General features: G+C 41.4%; 1 protein-coding gene across 9 annotated transcripts in view; it reads right to left on the bottom strand.

Annotated features, from left to right (window-relative positions):
• The window catches only part of tfeb (transcription factor EB), a 38,096-nt gene that overhangs the window by 12,377 nt on the left and 7,252 nt on the right, over window positions 1–18,467 (bottom strand). For 5 of the 9 annotated variants that reach the window (XM_049580169.1, XM_049580205.1, XM_049580214.1 and 2 more), the window contains exons 2-4: window positions 12,292–12,383; window positions 6,716–6,820; window positions 6,065–6,247 (exon numbers count right to left, since the gene is read on the bottom strand). In XM_049580169.1, the coding sequence (XP_049436126.1) occupies window positions 6,065–6,247; window positions 6,716–6,745 (213 nt within the window). In that variant the 5' untranslated portion in view covers window positions 6,746–6,820; window positions 12,292–12,383. Of the gene's footprint in view, window positions 1–6,064; window positions 6,248–6,715; window positions 6,821–12,291; window positions 12,384–14,387; window positions 14,728–18,467 lie in introns of those variants that run through there. The other 4 variants (XM_049580178.1, XM_049580187.1, XM_049580160.1 and 1 more) reach the window with 4 other exon arrangements.

The following is an 18,467-nucleotide window of genomic DNA, read 5'->3' as shown; positions in this document are numbered from 1 at the left end:
AAGGTCCAGTGTGTAGGATTTAGTGGCATCTAGCAGTGAGGTTGCAGGGCTGAAACGTCTTCCATGTGCCATGTGTGTTCAACAACTACGTTGGCTGACATGAAAATGCAAAAATGCGAAGGCCCTATCTAGAGCCAGTGTTTGGTTTGTCCATCCTGGGCTACTGTAGAACAACACTGGTGACTTTGAGGAAGAGGATCTGTACCGTATGTAGGTATAAATGGCTCATTCTAAGGTTATGAAAACACAACTAATTTTATTTTCAGGTGATTATATACTAATGAAAACACACTTGTGAATACTATATACAATTTTACCAATAAATGGTGCTAAATCCTGTACACTAGACCTTTGAATAATAATGAATACTAAACAATAAGCTATAATTTATATGGTCAAAAATGACAGAATTGGCTTCTGAAAAACGTTGTGTTCTTATTGGATGAAAATATAATTTTCACCTGCCAGTTTAATCATCACCATTTGTCCCTTGGGTAAAAAATGCACTTGTATTAGCTTAAAGCAGGGGTTGGCAACCTTTACTAATAAAAGAGCAATTATTGGCCAATTTTTTTTCATCTTTCTGGAGCCACAAAATATATTTGAATAAAGATAACAGCCTATTAAGTCTAAACTAGCTCATCAATATTATTAACAGGTCTGAATGAGCATTTATTAATATGATTTACTACAAGGTGGTTACTCTGCACTGGGTTATTTATAATTATTTGGTACTTACACTTTGCAACGTTGGTGGTGAAAGCAAATTAATTTGTCCACACAATATTAAATCATTTATTTTCCTCCAAGACTTTTCTTGTTTTAGATTTAGAATCCATAGTTCAACAAAATTTGGAGGAAAAGGCACCAGGTCGTGCACATTTTAGTTGAAGAAACATTAAAAAAAAAAAAAATTAATTTTGATGTATAGGCTACACATTTTTACAGTCATGGAATGCAATAATCACTTTAGGCTTACAACAATGACAAATGAAAATCTGTATGTTTAAAAAAAATAACCATTATTAAGTCCCATATAATTCTGTGTCAAAGCCACAGGGAGCCAATAGAGAAGGTCTAAAGAGCCACATGTGGCTTCAGAGCAGCAGGTTGTCTACCCCTGCCTTAAAGGGATGCAGCTGTTTCATTTACAGTCGCATTTTATTCGTATAAAAAAGCTCTGTCCAGTGGCTTGGAGCACTTTTTTAATTTTGAGATTTGTTTGAGTGAAAGCGAGAGAAGGTCCCATAATCTGTTATAATTAAGTTATTTAATATTAAATTATGAACAAACAATTGAATTTTCATCAAAGAAAAGTTGCATGAATGTTTGTGTATGCTGTCAATTAGAGTTCTCAGAAAGAGAGAAAATTATAATTGGCCAAGAAAATCAAATTGATGCATCTCTAAGTATTAGTCAACAGCACATTTTTATGTGACCATATCAGTATTTCCACTGCAATTATTGAATTTTGCCATTGTGATGCACTTATAAAATACACCCACACATTTGGCTCAAGCGCCACGTGAAAACAAAAACAAACAGTGGTAACACTCAAACACTCAGCATCAGAATTACATTTTAATTAATACAAACATGTTTAGTATGTTAAATAAGCTCAGCAGGGTTTAACACTAACATTAAAACACATAACACACAACACTGAGTAGGTGCTTCAGATGTGCACCTCATTATCCCTGTCCCGCAACACTGTGACGGCACGAGGACATGTAGTAAAGCCTACAGGAGTAAAACCACTAAATCTTCTGGTGTGGCTACATGAAGCAGTGGGCTGGCCTCATTCCTTCACATCAAAGAGTAAAGCTCAGTAGAGAGCAGGCCCGCTCCCCATTACTACAGAAAGAGACTCAACCCCTCAGCCCTCCAACCCCCCCTCTGTTTTATAACCAACAGCAGGATTATATCAAATGAACCAGAAACGTTTCAGTAAATACATGTTTTTACACCTCCATCCTACTTTGTGTGTATTTTGCAGCAAATCTTGACACACTAGATGAATACACAAGATTGGCTGTCAGCTTTGAAAGAGTCTCATGAGCAACTATTCAGTCGTAACTATTCGACCTATTTGCACCAGCGCTGTCAGCACAGATGAACTCCAAAGGAACACAGGAGTTCTGACAGGCTCGGTGAGACTGATGGACAGACAGCTCACCTTATCTCCAAAATGAAAAGAGAGACACCGACAACTCTAAACACCGAGATTTCATAATCACCATTCCACACACACACACACACACACACACACACACACACACACACACACGCACGCATGCACACAAAGTAAACTGTCAATACAGCAAATTGCCCCATACAGTTACTGGTGCATACAAACTGTTCAGTTACAGTTCAAAATACCATAAAGCCACACACACACACACACACACATAATGGAGTATTGCGCAAACCCATACACACACACACACACACACACACACACACACACAAACACACACCATCAAAGATAAGGACACACAAGCATGTTTGGAATCAGGCAAAATGTCACTTTAGCTTTATCAGTCCCTGTCTGACTCAGGCTATCTGCATCACTCCTGTCTGTCCTATCGCAAAACATGTCAAACCTCTCTTATCTGCGCGTCCTCCTCCCTCCTCTGTCTCCCTACCTGTTTGCTGCTCCACCGCATTTTTCTCTCTGTCTGCCTTTGCTTCAAATCTGTCCCTGATTTTCCCCTGTGTGGCAGTGCTGCTGCGAGAGGCCACAACGCCCAGTAGAGTCCTGACTGCCTCCACTGCGCCCTGCTGCCAGGTCTCCTGCTCAGCAACATGTGAGTGGACTAATGGAAGTGCCACAGCCTTTTATAACCCCCCTCTTCCACTACGTGAGGACATGTGCATCCTCAGCTGACATGACTGTCTTTCAGAGACCGTAATGGGCTGAGTTTTAGAGCTAGAGTGAAGATACTGGTATCAAATGAAACTAGAAAACCGAGGGAATCCATCAGTACCAATCATGTTAGCTCGTCGGGGTGGGGGCTAGATAATGCTCCAAAGTCAGGCTAAGGTTTAGTGAGGGAAAAACTGACATGACCATTATCACAGGAGCCCCCTGACCTCTCACCTCAAGATATCTGAATGAAAATGGGTTGTAATGATACCCACGAGTCTCCATTTTCCTGACATGTCCACTTAACACTAATCCCTTACAGTTTGGGACAAAAAACATGCTGTTTTTCTCATGTAGTAAAATGTCTTATTCCCACCTATCGTATATGAATATTTCTGCACATTGAGGTCCCTAAACAGTCTTGGAATTACATAAATTGGGTTTGACTGGAAAGCTGAGACTTATGTGGATTCAGTGAGCCAAATTTCATGTGTGATAATGTCAACCCCCATAGTTGCCATTTTATTGTAGTGAGACCATTTTTTAAATGGGCCTCACTGTATAAAATGATCTATTGTGACCTCCAGGATAATCACAGCCTCATGAAACTTTACAACCACAAACTAGAAACCTTGGGCATTCAGAAAATATTTGGCCTTGATAGGTGTATCAAAAGGGTTTCTTAGCAGTTTCCAGAGCAGAAATGCTTGCTATCCAATCGCCTTACATTACAGAAATGTCAAAAATGTTTCTGATACCAAATCACAGCATGCATTTTCCTATAGTGTGTTTATGTGGTATTTGGAAGGGATTTTTGACCAAAAAAAAAAAAAAAAAAGCATAAATTTGGCACCAAATCCGTGCAACAAATGCTATTAATGGTAACAACTTATGAGACATAACTGAGCATGGGAAAGGCCATCATATACTTCCATCATAGTGCTTAAAGCCCCCATACACTCTAAACTTTAAAAGTTCAAATAGGTATTTAACTAAAGCACAATGCTTATTAGGGGTGAGTTCATGTACAAAAACCTCTAAACGTTTAGAGTGGGTAATTTTTTTCGTGTAAACGTGTTTCACCGCTGGGTGATACTATTGCATTATACCAGTAAAGCCCCAGTTATCCGAATACCAACTGAACAGGCCATTTAACCAATGCACCGTTTTAATACAACGGAGCACATAGCTTACTGACCTGTTGCCAAACCCGGTCTCACACCATTTCTTGTCATATTCACAGTTGTTACCGGCCAGCCCTTCGCTTTAAGACGGTGGCCGTGTGGGTGTGACGTAGTAGATATTGTGGGAAGTAAAGCAGCGTATAGAGTGTACGGACGGGAATGCACCGTGAAAATAGTACTGTTCGTGCTACAGGTGGTTGCAGTCTGTTTACAGTGTTTAGATAGGCTCCAGTTACAGCATAGTCTCTGTGAGAATGCCCTGTGTTATGTTATGTTTTCCTGCTGTAGAGGAGAAATAAATGTGCTTTGGAGCGCCAGACTGGAGAAGGTAACACTGTCTATCACAGTTAGTCAAAAATTAGTATCACCCCCCTCCCCCCTAAAAAAGAAAAAAAATTTGTGTACTAATTTTTCGTAACCGTTTATGATCTCAAACACGTGTACACGGACTCACCCCTAATGCTTATTACATATTTATGACAAGAAAAACTTGACTGCATCTTAAAGGGACAGTGCACCCAAAAATGAAAATTCAGCCATCATCTACTCACCCATATGCAGAGGGAGGCTCAGGTGAAGTTTTAGAGTCCTCACAACACTTGCGGAGATCCAAGGGGATAAGGGGTAGCAACACAACTCCACCTAATGGAGGCTTACGGTGCCCCAGATTCAAACGTCCAAAAACAAATAATTGAAACCACAAAATACCTCCATACTGCTCATCCATAGTGATCCAAGTATCCTGAAGCCCCAACACAAAAAGTTGTTTGGAAAAACGTCATTTGAACTCTGTTTTTAGCCTCATTGTAGCCTGTAGCTCTAACTGCCGCTTGCGCGCGAGACCAGCGAAAGCACGTGAACACACATGAATGCGGTGCCCATGTCTCACGGTCTCGTGCAAGCGCACACACGTGAGCGCGGTGCACAGAGAGGTAGTTAGAGCTACAGGCTACAATGAGGCTAAAAACAGAGTTCAAATGACATTTTTCCAAACACATTTTTATGCCGGGGCTTCAGGACACTTGGATCACTACAGATGAGCAGTATGGAGATACTTTGTGGTTTCAATTATGTGTTTTTGGACGTTTGAATCTGGGGCACCGTAAGCCTCCATTAGGTGGAGTTGTGTTGCTACTCCCTCTCCCCTTGGATCTCCGCAAGTGTTGTGAGGACTCTAAAACTTCCCCTGAGCCTCCCTTGGCATATGGGTGAGTAGATGATGGCTGAATTTTCATTTTTGGGTGCACTATCCCTTTAAATTAATTCTCAGGTTCCCAGCTTTCAGACGTTTACCACTTGGATGTATCAATGGTAGAGAGGGGGCGAGTGAAAGAGGTTAACCAACATATTTTCTCTTTTCTACCAAACCACTCAACAAGATCCATTAAACGCTTTGTCTTGGCTTTTCTGGTCATTTGCATTTTGACCGGAATAGAGATTTTACTATACTCATTATTTTATTACCAAAGACTGTACGGTGGTCCAGTCTGAGTCTGAAAAGGAGAGTATTTAGAGGGATAGATCTGTCTTCAATGAACAATGGATCGAACCACAAATGCTTATATTGGTTAACATACTTCTACATACTTCCTCCAGTCATAATTAAAGCATAGACTGCACTCACACACTAAGCTGAGAAAAAAAAATATTGATCACTGAAAATTATTAATTTGTATAAAAACATAAAAATCAATTGTTCCAGCATTTTTCAAGTCATTTATCGTTCATAAATGCCAAACATTTGCTGGTTTCAGCTTTTCAAAGGTGAGGATTTATTGCTTTTTTGTTTTCATGTCATCGTAAATTCATATCTTTGGCTTTCTGCCAAACAAAGACAAATAAGTAACCTTAAGTTATCACTCTGAACTCTGTGAACCACTGAAAATTGTGAATGTGATTTTTCTAAGTTTCTGAACTTTTATTGGCAAATTGATCAACTTATTTGAAATCACTACAAGCAAAATAAAGACATTAATTGAAAATGAATATAATCTTTTGTTGCAGCCATACTGACCTTAAGAACCTCCACAGGGACCTGCATGCTTTGGTAATGCTGTGGGGTGCTAATGGCTGGGGTGGGTGCAGGTGGCCCAGCCATGCGATGCTGCATGTATTGAAGTGCTGCATTCTGCTGCTGATGCTGCTGTATCTGCTGCCTCTCACGCTGCTCCTCTTGCTGCAGCTGGTCTCGCATCAGCTGTATGGAAACACACACATACATACACACACACACACACACACACACACACACACACACACACACACTTATATCACAGGAATGCTCATTAAAGCATTGTGACCTATAAACAGAGTGTGATGGGTGATGCTGCTTTCAGCACTTCTCTGCCCCCTCCCTTATTTAAGAGTGGACACGAAGAACTGTTCAGAGAGTACAACTGGTGATTCACACATCTATTAAATCACCCTGTATGAAAAGTATGTACAGTAACTGTATATAATAGCACGGTCAAATTTATCAGTGGTTGCTGTATGCAGATGCCCTTCAAATAATTGGCATACACACAAAGCTCTGACATTGAGCAGAATATCCTCTTCCCCAGTGTCAACTCAATCAAACAACACTACAAACAGACATTGATATCCACAGCTAATAAAAGGCTTGAATGTGCTGCATATTGGACAGTGGAGAGTGATTGTGTTGTACCTGCATCCGCAGGCCGATGCGCGAGGCCATTGCTGGGGGGCGAGGGGGCAGGGGAGGGCGAGCCGATGTCAATGCACCGCAGTCCAGCCCGAGAAGTAAAGGAAACTGTGAGGGAGAAAAGGAAAATAGAAAGAGTGACAGTTGAGCCAGGGGGAGAAAACAAAGGATTAAAAGGTTTGCTGTGATTCTTAAACAAGAGTGGATGCTGTGCAGATGCTTCTAATTTAACTGACATATTCAGTAGAGAAGCCTGATATAGTGTGTAACAGGGTGATGAGAGATGTGAGAGTAGAAGAGGAAGTGTGCAATGTTGTTCTTTTTATATGTTAACTGAGCCGTTTCTTTGTGGTTAGGTGTTCTTTACCTTATACTTGTCTTATGCGTCAGCTTTGTCTGCGCTTGTGTGACGGTGATTTGATTTTAAACTGTAATTTAAGCATCCCCTTTCCTATCTAAAGATTATCACAAAAGATAACCTCAGGTCAAGTTGACCGTGACACTGCTACTGTATGTCCTTTCAAGCTGGGCCAAATACATCCTGGACGTGTCATTGTCTGAAACTGATTCTCATCCAACTCCGGGTAAGCCAGCAAACACATTTTCAAAACTGTTTCCAAAACCTCTAATTGTTCCTTTACCAGAAACCTGTCAGCTCTGGGACTTTGGACTTTTCCACTGGTGTTGCTCCATAGGTATGCATGTTGATGCTTGGCAAGCGGGATCAATCGCCTGTCTTCCACTAACATGCAGTCTATGTTCCAACTGAATCAAAGGCACCCAGTCAACCTTTAGCAAGTTGTTAAAAGACAGGCTGTCAGGCCACCTAATCCTATTTAGAATTCCCTGCTGCCGTGTCTTTTTCTGTCTGTATGAGGCCTCAAATAACTCCCTCTATGCTGTTTAACAGATGTGCAGGGTACTCGTACAATGTCTGTCTTGTACATTAATATATAAAAAACAGGCTTTTCATGTCTTGGTGTCACAATCATTTGCAATGTTTTAACATATTAATCAACATTTTTTAATCAGCAAAATAAGCCCAGATTCTGAAAGGTATTGTCTATAAACAATAAAGAACGCTGCCTATATCAAATACAGTATACCAAACAGAGGAATAAGTAAACTAAAAAACTATTATTCATCTATATAGCTATATTTGGTAATCGTTTCTTTGTCAATCCTACTTTGGTAACTTAAACTTTGACTCTAACAGAGTAATATTTTAAGTGTCTGGCAACATCATGGAAAGGATCCCTACAGAGATAAGACGTTTTTGTTCAGGAGTAAGATCTTTTTTGTTTAACCAGATACAGCCACGAAATCACCATCGCCAAACCTCCCAGACTCCATTTCAATACGCAGGAATTTTATCCTTGTAAAACACACCTCATTCAAAGTCAACAGAAACAAAATAAAACTCACAGAAGCCATCTTGATTCGTCTTTCCACTGTTCAAACACAAACTCTGCTTTGGTTAAAAGAAACCCTTAAATCACCCAGATAGGCTTTATACACGCTAAGACAACTGTTTATTTAAATAAAGTCTGGTGTGTTTGGCCATAGCAATTTCGGGGCCGTTTCTGGCAAGACAAAAAGGATCTCTCTGTAACTCACACCAGTTAGTATGATTGACTGTGCGATGTATGAGCAATGTACTGGGCCAACCAAGCAAAGAAAAGCACATCTCCAGACTAACATCTCTACACTCTCTGTGTAGCTCTGAGGTTTCATATCTACTCTCATGTTTGAGAGAAGGAATTGGATCAAGATAAGTAAGCAAGAACACTCTCTGCCCCCCCCAGCTCTGTCCCGTCAGAAAAAAAGAGTAAATTGCAAGGCACTTCCTCGACTTTGGAGAGGTCATGTGAGACTCATGTGGTCATGTTGTTTTTGGGTGATCATGTGAGCAGAAGGATGATGGGGAACACCCATAAACCCCTTACAGCACCCCTTCCTTTGTTCTCTCATGCATACACACTCACAAATATGTATACACACACACACTCCGTGGGGAGTCCCAGGACTGATAGTTCCCCTTCTGCAATGACTTGTGTTCATCCCCTGAATGACTAACCTCGTCTGGACTCACAAAGGTGTAATAAAACCTATGAAGGGCCGTGTTTCTATTGTATTCTAATGTCTCTGCTGATGTTTGGGTGTTGTGAAACAACTATATACAGAAGAGCAGTGACAAGGACATTAGGGTCGACACAACCAATCAGAATCTGGTTCCTCCAGTCTCTCATCAGAAACACTGTCTGTATATGGTCATAAAGAGAGAAAGACACAGAGAGAAAGACAGACAGAGAGAGAAAAGCTCATTGTGCGTGAGGTACAATAAGAAGGGCAGCTCCTATTGAGGACTGAAGCCGCCTGTTGTCCAAAGTGTACATTTCAGCAACCGAGGGGGCACACACTGCCCGCTTTGTGCCCATTGGATGGCCCACATGAAAAACACACACCCATGCAGAGATGCACATTGAAACACAAGCATTTCAACACAAACATGTACCAGAACTTGGACCTGAGGACAAGCCAACTCCACACCAGCAGCTCCAAACTGCTAAAATGGACTAAAAACTCAAACAAAAAGTACGCTAATCAGAGACACAGATTTTCCTAGAGCAACTGATGCTGTTGGACGAACTTCAGTACCTATTGCTGACATGTGGGGCTTCACAGAGGCCCTCCTGTAGTGGAAACTGTGTCTTTAAAGGTGCCTACTTGCAGTGACAAACAAACAAAGTGTGTTCGCACATATACACAGAGTGGTGGAATGCTGCACAGTGTATTTATAGAGTCTGGCCAATGGGGTGATTACATCTCCAAACTCAACTGGCAAGGTGGGCATGCCAGCCAGATGCACTCCAGGCCTTGAGAGTCTATGGATAGATATGTATGCTTTATAGACTGTGAATCTTGGTTGCCAATCTTATTAATATCGCCCCGATTTCGGATCATATTCCTGCTGGAACATGTCCAGTTGTGAAGATTTTGGTTTAGAGGCCTCTACTGGTGATTTTTCATGATAGAAAGTGCTGCTATGCTCAGTTACAGACACTACCCGGCTGCAGTAATGGCATAGAGAGAGATGTGGGTGACATGGAAATATTAACCAATCAAAGCAGATTGTTCTTTTTCAGAGGCAGGGCTTGAATAGACAGGCAGTATGAGGAAACTAAAGTGTTTTTCGACCAATAAAGCACGTAAACATGTTTTAGTAGAAACCTTAAATACAAGTATAAACCTAATAGAATAGGTCCTCTTTAACGTGGGATACAGATGTTTCAGCACCTCTCCAACTTATCCATAGCTATTACACCTTTAGACAACATCAATGAGCAACACATAAAACAGGGACACAATGTTATGTGCTATTTGTAGGAGAACACACATACAGTATGCGGCACCGGCACGGTTTGACTCTCAGACACAGTGATGAATCCCTCATGTATAAGTGAGAAGTTCCAAATCCATCCATCAGTTTTGGTTAAGAATTTATGCAAATGAAGATTACAGGCAATGAAATAACCAATATTAAATTTGAAATCCCCCAGCTCAGCAAAATGAAACTACTTATGACACCACTTGTTGTGGCTACAGGGTTTACACAACACTACCAAACTTTCCAACATACGCAAAGCTATATGCAGCTATTTGTAAATCATAGACCCTCCAACTGTGGTGAAGCTATGATACATAATATACCCTTTAAGGCATGCTTACACACTGACAGGATATCACTTCCTGATCGTATGGTGACACACTGCTACCAGGCAGCATGATCTCCCACATGGGCCTTCCCATTGCCTGGCATCCACTGGGGTAAGCAGGCATCTGTGACGCAGTAAGAGCACACAGCGATCATTGTGCGTCCAACGCTGTGATGTCACGGGCCCTTCACTTCAAACACTGACAGCCAGTGGGAGGATGTAGAGTGGAGGAAGCCTGGGTCAGAGGTCAACTCTGGATTGTGCCACAGATTAGTCGCAAACATACGTGCCAACGATATGCACACAATGGAAAATACTGAATACATTAAACATGCTGTACACAGCTTTAGTTCCTTCCTATGCATACATACATGTGCAAAGCGTAACACATACACATCCACTGCCACAAACACACAAGTACACACACACTTGGGGGCAGTGTGGGGCCATGGCACCTGTGCTCAGAGACATGGTGTTAATTTGTGGAGTGTGTATTTTTAGAATTGACTGTGCCATGCCAAGAAAGGCCTTTTCGACAGCCAACATTGAGCAGTTGAATGTGGGATATGAACATTCACGCATACACTCAGGTGCTCTCTGATGAGAAAGCACATGTGCATTCACACGTATGTGGCCATAGCTGCTTCACAAAATTCAAACTCTATTTCTGTATTACGATCACAGCAATTTGGCATGGTGAGTGACAGTATAAAGAAATTCCTCAAGGTCACGCAAATGCTTTACACCTCTTGAAACATCTGGTACAATCACATTAGAAATACTGTTCAAGAACTTTAACCTCAGTCATGACATTGTTAAGACATGCAAGTTTAAGCCATTCTTGAAAAATAAAAAAAATCCTTCTGTAGCCTCTGTACAACCGTTGATAATCACTTTTGATGCTACGTTTCAGGTTATCGGACCCTTAGTCAAACTTCCTGTTAATATCACAAAGGTTTCAAATGTGACACTGCACTGTGCACTTCACCAGCCTTTCCATCACTGCACATGCGCACTCACACAAACACACACACCCTTTCCGCATTAAGCTATCTGTCTGCCTGCTCTAATGACTAAAATAACCCCCTCTGCTCTCTGTTCTCCTTTTCAGGAACACCCTGTTCCCCTGAGCCATGGTGTGTTTTTTTGTTTTGTGTGTATGCATGTTGTTTTGTGCATGTGCATGTGCATGTGTGTGTCTATCTGCATGCATCTGTGTGTGTGTTTGCTTGTGGCAAAATGGAGGTGAGAGGGGGACATGCACATAAAGGGTAAGTGTGCACATGTATTACCACGCGACAGCATCTGTCTGCTTTTGAGCCGAGTCTTTCAGAGCGTGTAAACAAACCTAAAGTGTCAATATTCCTAACCGCCACCACCGCACACGCTCAAAGGGTAAGGTTGGTAGGATATATGTGACATGGCTGGCATGGCAAGTATGGGGTCCTTACCCCTTCCTCTTTGGTCTCACACACACACAAACAGCTGTATCCCTTAGCGACAGAAAACACAGAACTATTCGGACATGCAGACAGACAGACTGGCAGACTGACGGACAGATCATTTTCAAACACTCAGGACTGGTATTCTGTTGGGTCAATTGCTGTTTCTGATGTAAAAATATTCCTGTTACCACCTCACATCTGTACTAATTACAACACATACTAGGGATTTAGTTACAGCAGAGAGGGGGTGTGTATACATTAGAAATAATGACCCTTATTTCTATTTAAGTCATTTAAGTCAGGATTGCCTGCTGTGTTAAGGCAGGGTAGCTCCACAACAACTGAATGGGCGGATTTCTATAATATAGTGGCACATTTAAACACAAAGACTGACACATATAGACACATGTGCAATTACCTTTTTGAGAGGAAAAAGAGTTCAGAAGGAGGAATATGCTCTGCGTGTGTTGCACACTACATGTCTGGATGCTGGAGAAAGTTGACGGCAATCTGCAGGGGGGTGGGGTCATGGAACAGAGAGAGATGAAAAGCAATGGAGGTGTGAAATGAAAAAGATACAAACTTAAAACAGACACGAAGAAAGAAGCAAAAGAAAAAAGATAGTTGGTTATAGCTGCATAAACTGCAAACTGGACAGATGGAATGAATAGTTGTCACATGAAATATGTGATTGTGATTGGAGTGTGAATGAGAAACAGAGGAGGCACTGGAGTGTTGAAGTGGGGGGAAGCAGCAGGTGTGCAACACACACTGAAGAACTTCAGAAGAGAGAAGAATTTCCACGGCGGAAACATCGGAGGCAACAGACCATGGTTAGACCTGAATATTAACACGCGCTGAATGGTATGACGAGAGGATATTCTCTGTTAATTTAAGGCTTAATTCTGTAATTCTGCTGCAGGAGACATTTTTGATTCAGCCATTCAGGTCTGTTTACTCATACAGTAAATTGTTGGAGCTCTTATGCAGCTGGTTCTTGGCCATCATGTTGTCAAGTTTGCTATGAGGGGTTTTGGCACTCTCCTGTCTGGTTTCAAGGTGTTTTAATGCCTCCATTGTTCAAATGAGTAGAGTTCTTGTGGAGAGTTTCTATAACACAAAGGTTAACTGATTTGTGCACTCAAGTAAAATATTCAAAACATTACACCCTCTTTCATTATATATTTAAGCATGGTTGGGTTGAAAGGCTGGTTGCATGACAAATGCTAATAAAATGGTGAGTGTCCTTAAATTGAATGTAATTTACAGGCATAACGTGCCCACAGCGTAATATTTCTGCTCAGTAACCAACTCTCTGAAGGTCATCTGAATGAATCACCGTAACTCATCAACATCGAGTGTGAATCACAATGCCTGTCACCTTGAAAACACAGACTATAAATAGCTGACCAAGAGAGACCCTTGTCCAGACCCTGTCAACTCAGTCCCACCTCGCTCAGGTCACTCTGCTTCACCGATCACAGAGAAATGAGTGATGTGAAAGTGGCAAGGAAAAGGACAACAATAGGTTATCGGCACGGACACACTTTCGGCCATGTCTAATTACAGTGCAACACAATGAAATACAGGAAAGACAACAGACCATCATCATCAATTATAACCACAATGCATCACTTCCCCTTTCCTTCCATCAGTTTTCACAACTCCTAGTTTTGTCAGTGGTGAAGCAACTTCCTCTGCAGGAAACCCAGGGAAAGAACGAAGATGTTTGTCATGACACAATATCTCAAGACGCAAATCTGTGCTTGCAGTGCTTTGATATCGATGGCCACTTCTCATATAATACTTAAATACACTTAAAAATTAAAAAGGAAAACAAATGTTCAGGCTTAAGTCAATAAGGCTATTCCCTGTGCAGAGCATCTGCACAGACCAATCACATATAGAATATTTGACAACAGGAACAATGCACATAATGGTATTCACACTCACATCATGGGATATACAACGCATTTCGTCAGCCTGTTGTGGTGCAGGTGTAGTGCTAATAATAACTTAGCATAGCAGCACTCCAAACACGCAAAACATCTCTCAACAATCTGACCTCAGTTTACCTTATGTTATTTCTTAAATTGGTGCATTTTGTCACACAAGTTAGCATCAGAGAGATGTTGTACTTCAGGAAGTTACTTTCATTGTCTCACACAATCAGTACCATCACTCTGACTTTCTGCTTCCACTAAGTTGCAAATAACAATCATGACACTGCTAATCAATGCAGTGATGACTCGACATCTGTAAATCCTATTTCAGTTTTTGAAAGGTCAAAACGCAATGTGTAACGATAAGTTCACAATCGACAGGAACTTAACCAATGCTGCCTCTGTTGCTACTACTGCTTCTGTTCCAGTTTAAAGGATATGTACAGTTTCATTTCTGATTTAACAGCATGTCGGCTTGAATGGAGCTCAGACTGACAGTGATGTATCCAACAGCCAGGCAGCGAGAAACACTGATTCGTATAGCAGAGTTTGTATAAACTTAGATCCTTACCAGCAACTCTCCAACTATTCCAAAGACAACATAGTGTATCCAAGAGACATCTGCTCCTCCACGTGTTAATGCACACACTCCTTGACAGAGACAAACAGTTCTTTACTGGCTGGGCCCGACCAACTAGTGCATTCATATGCCGGTTCACTGGTTGTGGCGGCACTCCTCCCTCCTCCAGCCAAGCTACAGTAGGCTGAGTGACAGTCACTATTAGTCACCTTCCTCCCTCTCTCTAATCACTTGCTCAGCTTCCTATTCCTCCTCCTCCTCCTCCCACTCTCCTCCTCTTCCCCTAAATTAGCCTGAATGCCGTAGTCTGGAGCCACAACAACGACAGCCCTGTGTCCAGTAAACTCATCTCCCTCTATCGTTTATTCCCCTCTTTCACTCTAATGTGAAACTCCTCCTTCAGTCCAGCCTCCTGCCTAAAGCAGTGTACAGCATTTGCATACAGTAACACCTACACATGTGCGCACATAAACAGACCCTGAGAGCAATTCCTTATTTTGTCTGGCAGGTCACTGTGTGTGTGTTTTTCTGAACTATAGGGCAGTGAATCAGCATATTTACTTCTTTAACTGTACTCCCACACACTGTCACCCTATCACACGCAAATGCACATACAAACCTGCATGCTTAGATGGTTATAAGACTTAACAGATAGGTGTATACACAATCCTGAGGACAAGAAATATATATTAACACCATATTTATTGTCATAGATAATCAGTTATCACACACTTTTGCCTTATCAAAATAAAAAGAAACATTCCATCGAAATACACGTGTTATCATTTCCTGAAAGTCATGGTCACTTTATTTTTAAAAGATTATTAATTGGGCGTAAGAATGTTAAAGCATGTTCCTAGAAAATAGAAACAGGTGTAGCGACCACAGAGCACTGAATCACAGCAGACAGCTTACGACTGACGCAAATGGATCTTAATAATTTTTTTATGACAAAACTGACGACATTAGGCCGATGACTGTACAAGAATCTGGTTTTAAAAACATCTGAGATGCTACAGTGCGGCACACATTTCTATAGATGTTCAATCAAAAGTGGGTTACTGCCATCTGGTTTGAAGTCTACTGCTTTCAATGATCACTGGTGAAAAGTGTACACTCTCCTGTCAGTCCCATACAAACTGAACATTATTGATTTAATCGTGACAGGCCAGTGAGTTCAGACTGAAGTCAATCTTCTTGGGAAAAAAGTGCTGTTAGATTTGTTTACAAGAAACAGTAGTCACACCTTGAATCACTCCTCCCTCTACCCTTAGGGATAGAGTGTGGCTGTTTTCACGTCAACACAAGCAACAGCACGTACAAACACAGACATTCACGACATTCTCAATCAAACAGATACACATTAACACATCCCTCTAACAACAGACAAAAAAACAAACAATAAAAGACAGAATGATAACTAGGTTGCTGATAGGACAATTAAAAGAGCCTCCTAGTGGTGAAATCATGCGTAATATCAGGATATTTGCACTTCAGAACGTGGAAATAAGGAGGATGTTCTAATACAATGAAAGTTTCAGAGGACAGAACAAAGCAATTTCAATGTTTGTATATCTGTCATGCTCCTTTATAAGGTGACAGCACTCCTAAAATCCCCAAATTGTATCACTGAAGTCCTCCCTTCTCATTAGACCTTACTGTAAGCTCAACTCATTAAACTAAAATACAGAGTGACCAGCTTTAAAATCAATTAGCAAATTGATCTGCATCTGCCTCGGGTTGTAACACATATGTCCTCAACATACTGTAAAGGCCACATGCAGAATGCCTATTGTGTCCAGCAGCTTGTTTGATGGATCCTCTGTGCTACTTAAACTCTGTCTCAAGCCTGTCTTCCATCCCTGTATGTAACCCAACTATCAGTAACCCTCCATCCAAAGTCTCCTACACTGTCCTGTGTCCCTGAATGCAGAATCACAAACACTGGTATCAAAGTGCCACTCAGCTAGTTGTGCCTATCACACCAGCGGAGAACACTGGCCAGCATGGTTCAGCAGTACCCGGCTGACAAGCATCCCTTGTTTGTACACAAAGCATTCGGCTCCAGTTCTCATAGTGCCCGCAGTGTATTTACTGGGTTATTTTGGTCCGGGGGCAGGACCCCTCCAGGCCCTCAGCTTATTGGTTGGGAAAGCTGCGTTCCTGTCAAGTCTGGCCAATCATCGGGCTTATGTGTAGGAGGGGAAATCATTGACCAACACAGCCTTGTACTCTTTTGACAATGGCCTATGGAGAAGGCAGGACCCAAACACACGCATGCACACACACATATGTCCACATACACAAACACACCACCTAAGACCCTCATCCACTCGTCCACAGGACATGTTTCCCTTCGTTTACTCTTTTGGTTACCTTGGCTGCAAAGAGGCTGCAAACAAATACTACTATACTTCTGGCTCTCTTGAAAGTGTTGAACGGCTGTAATGATGTGTGAGTGAGGTTTAAATCTACCTAGGGCTATCTGTTAAGTAGGACAAACAGTGCTGTCAATATGCCAGACAAGTTATAACCAGGGTTGCACACAATGGGTCAACAATTTGACATTTATATATGGATTTGCACATGAAATGTTTGCCTTATATGATATACATCTGATAGTATCATGTTAATACGCTCTTTCTGGAGCAATATGATGATGCTGATGCGGAGTGAAATAAAAAAAGACACATTAAGCTATTTTTATGGCTTCACATCAAAAGGAAACATTAACACATTATGCATCATTTTACATACATTATCGTCTACATCAGCCTTAAATATCTGGTATCTTTTCAATTAAAGTTCTATAACTTTAAGCAATGCTTGGTCATGAAATGGCTGTGAAAAAAAAATTCCTCATACCATTCTGAGTAAGTGCTACATCATATAACAAGAGGTGATCTCAAGTTGTGTGCATGAGTATTAAGCCTAATTTTGTGGCGTGCAAATGCAAATTTAAGGCACTTTAGCATTGGCTTCACTTTTCAGACCTGGACCTAACCCCTTGGTTGTAGCTCCATAAACAAACTGAGAAATACATGTTGGGCTGCTACTGAATGGCTGGATGTCTCAGTCACAGTGCAGTAAGCCACTAGGCATTTATTTTTAGAGCACGCTTTTCTATTTTGAGAAGGGTAATTAATCATTATTAATACGGAGTAAACAGAAGCAGGGATCTATGTGTGCGATAGAGAGAGTAGTGCAATAACCAGCCAACCAGCTACACAGCATTTCTTTTTACATGGGTGAGAGTCTCCATGTATGGTGAGTTGGAATGGAAGGTATTTGGTGAAAGGGTTAGATGAGTTGTAAGATAAGGTACACACACACACAAATTAATTTCACTATGACCGTCACACACCAAAACCTGCTCTACACAAAGTTTACACGTCCAACACTAATTCTCATTGTCCCTCTTCCACCCCCTCTTTCTCCTATGTTCATCCACAATACACTGACAAGTTGAAAACTAATTACCATTAGTATGAAGAATGTGGCAGCCTTTGAGCCCTTCAGACTTTCAAGAGGTAGTGAGAGAAAGAACTGCAGAGGGAGTGCATAAAAGGTAAGAAAAGGAGGACAGAAACAATTGAAAACACGGGAAGAGTTCAAGGAGGGGTCAAGAGGATGATAACCAATAAGATAAGCTTACAAGAAAACTTCCTGTGTGCTTTGCTGTGTGTGTGTGTGTGTGTGTGTGTGTGTGTGTGTGTGTGTGTGTGTGTGTGTGTGTTTGTGTTTGTGTTTGTGTTTGTGTGTGCCGGATCAGCATCCATTTCTTGCCCTCTGACCAAATATGGGGACAGTTTTTGATTAAGCAGCGCAGACAAAGGAATGCTGTGTCTCTATACACAGACACACACGCACAACCTTATACAGTAGACTGCTGCATTTCCACTTCAGATGATTCTGCCACTGACTATGGCTAACACTAACAAAGAGGAGGAAGACATTGTCCAATAAAAATGTCAATAAACTCGGGCAGAGTACAGTGCTGCTACTAAAATTGCTGTGCTTTTCAGCGTTACTAATCCCAGCAGATAAGAGCGCTTCTAAAATGAGAAGAGC

Source organism: Epinephelus fuscoguttatus, linkage group LG1 (assembly GCF_011397635.1).
Source record: "Epinephelus fuscoguttatus linkage group LG1, E.fuscoguttatus.final_Chr_v1".
NCBI lineage: Eukaryota > Metazoa > Chordata > Actinopteri > Perciformes > Serranidae > Epinephelus > Epinephelus fuscoguttatus.
The sequence above is the reverse complement of the archived record's forward strand: the minus strand, read 5'-3'. Positions and strand labels throughout refer to the sequence as shown.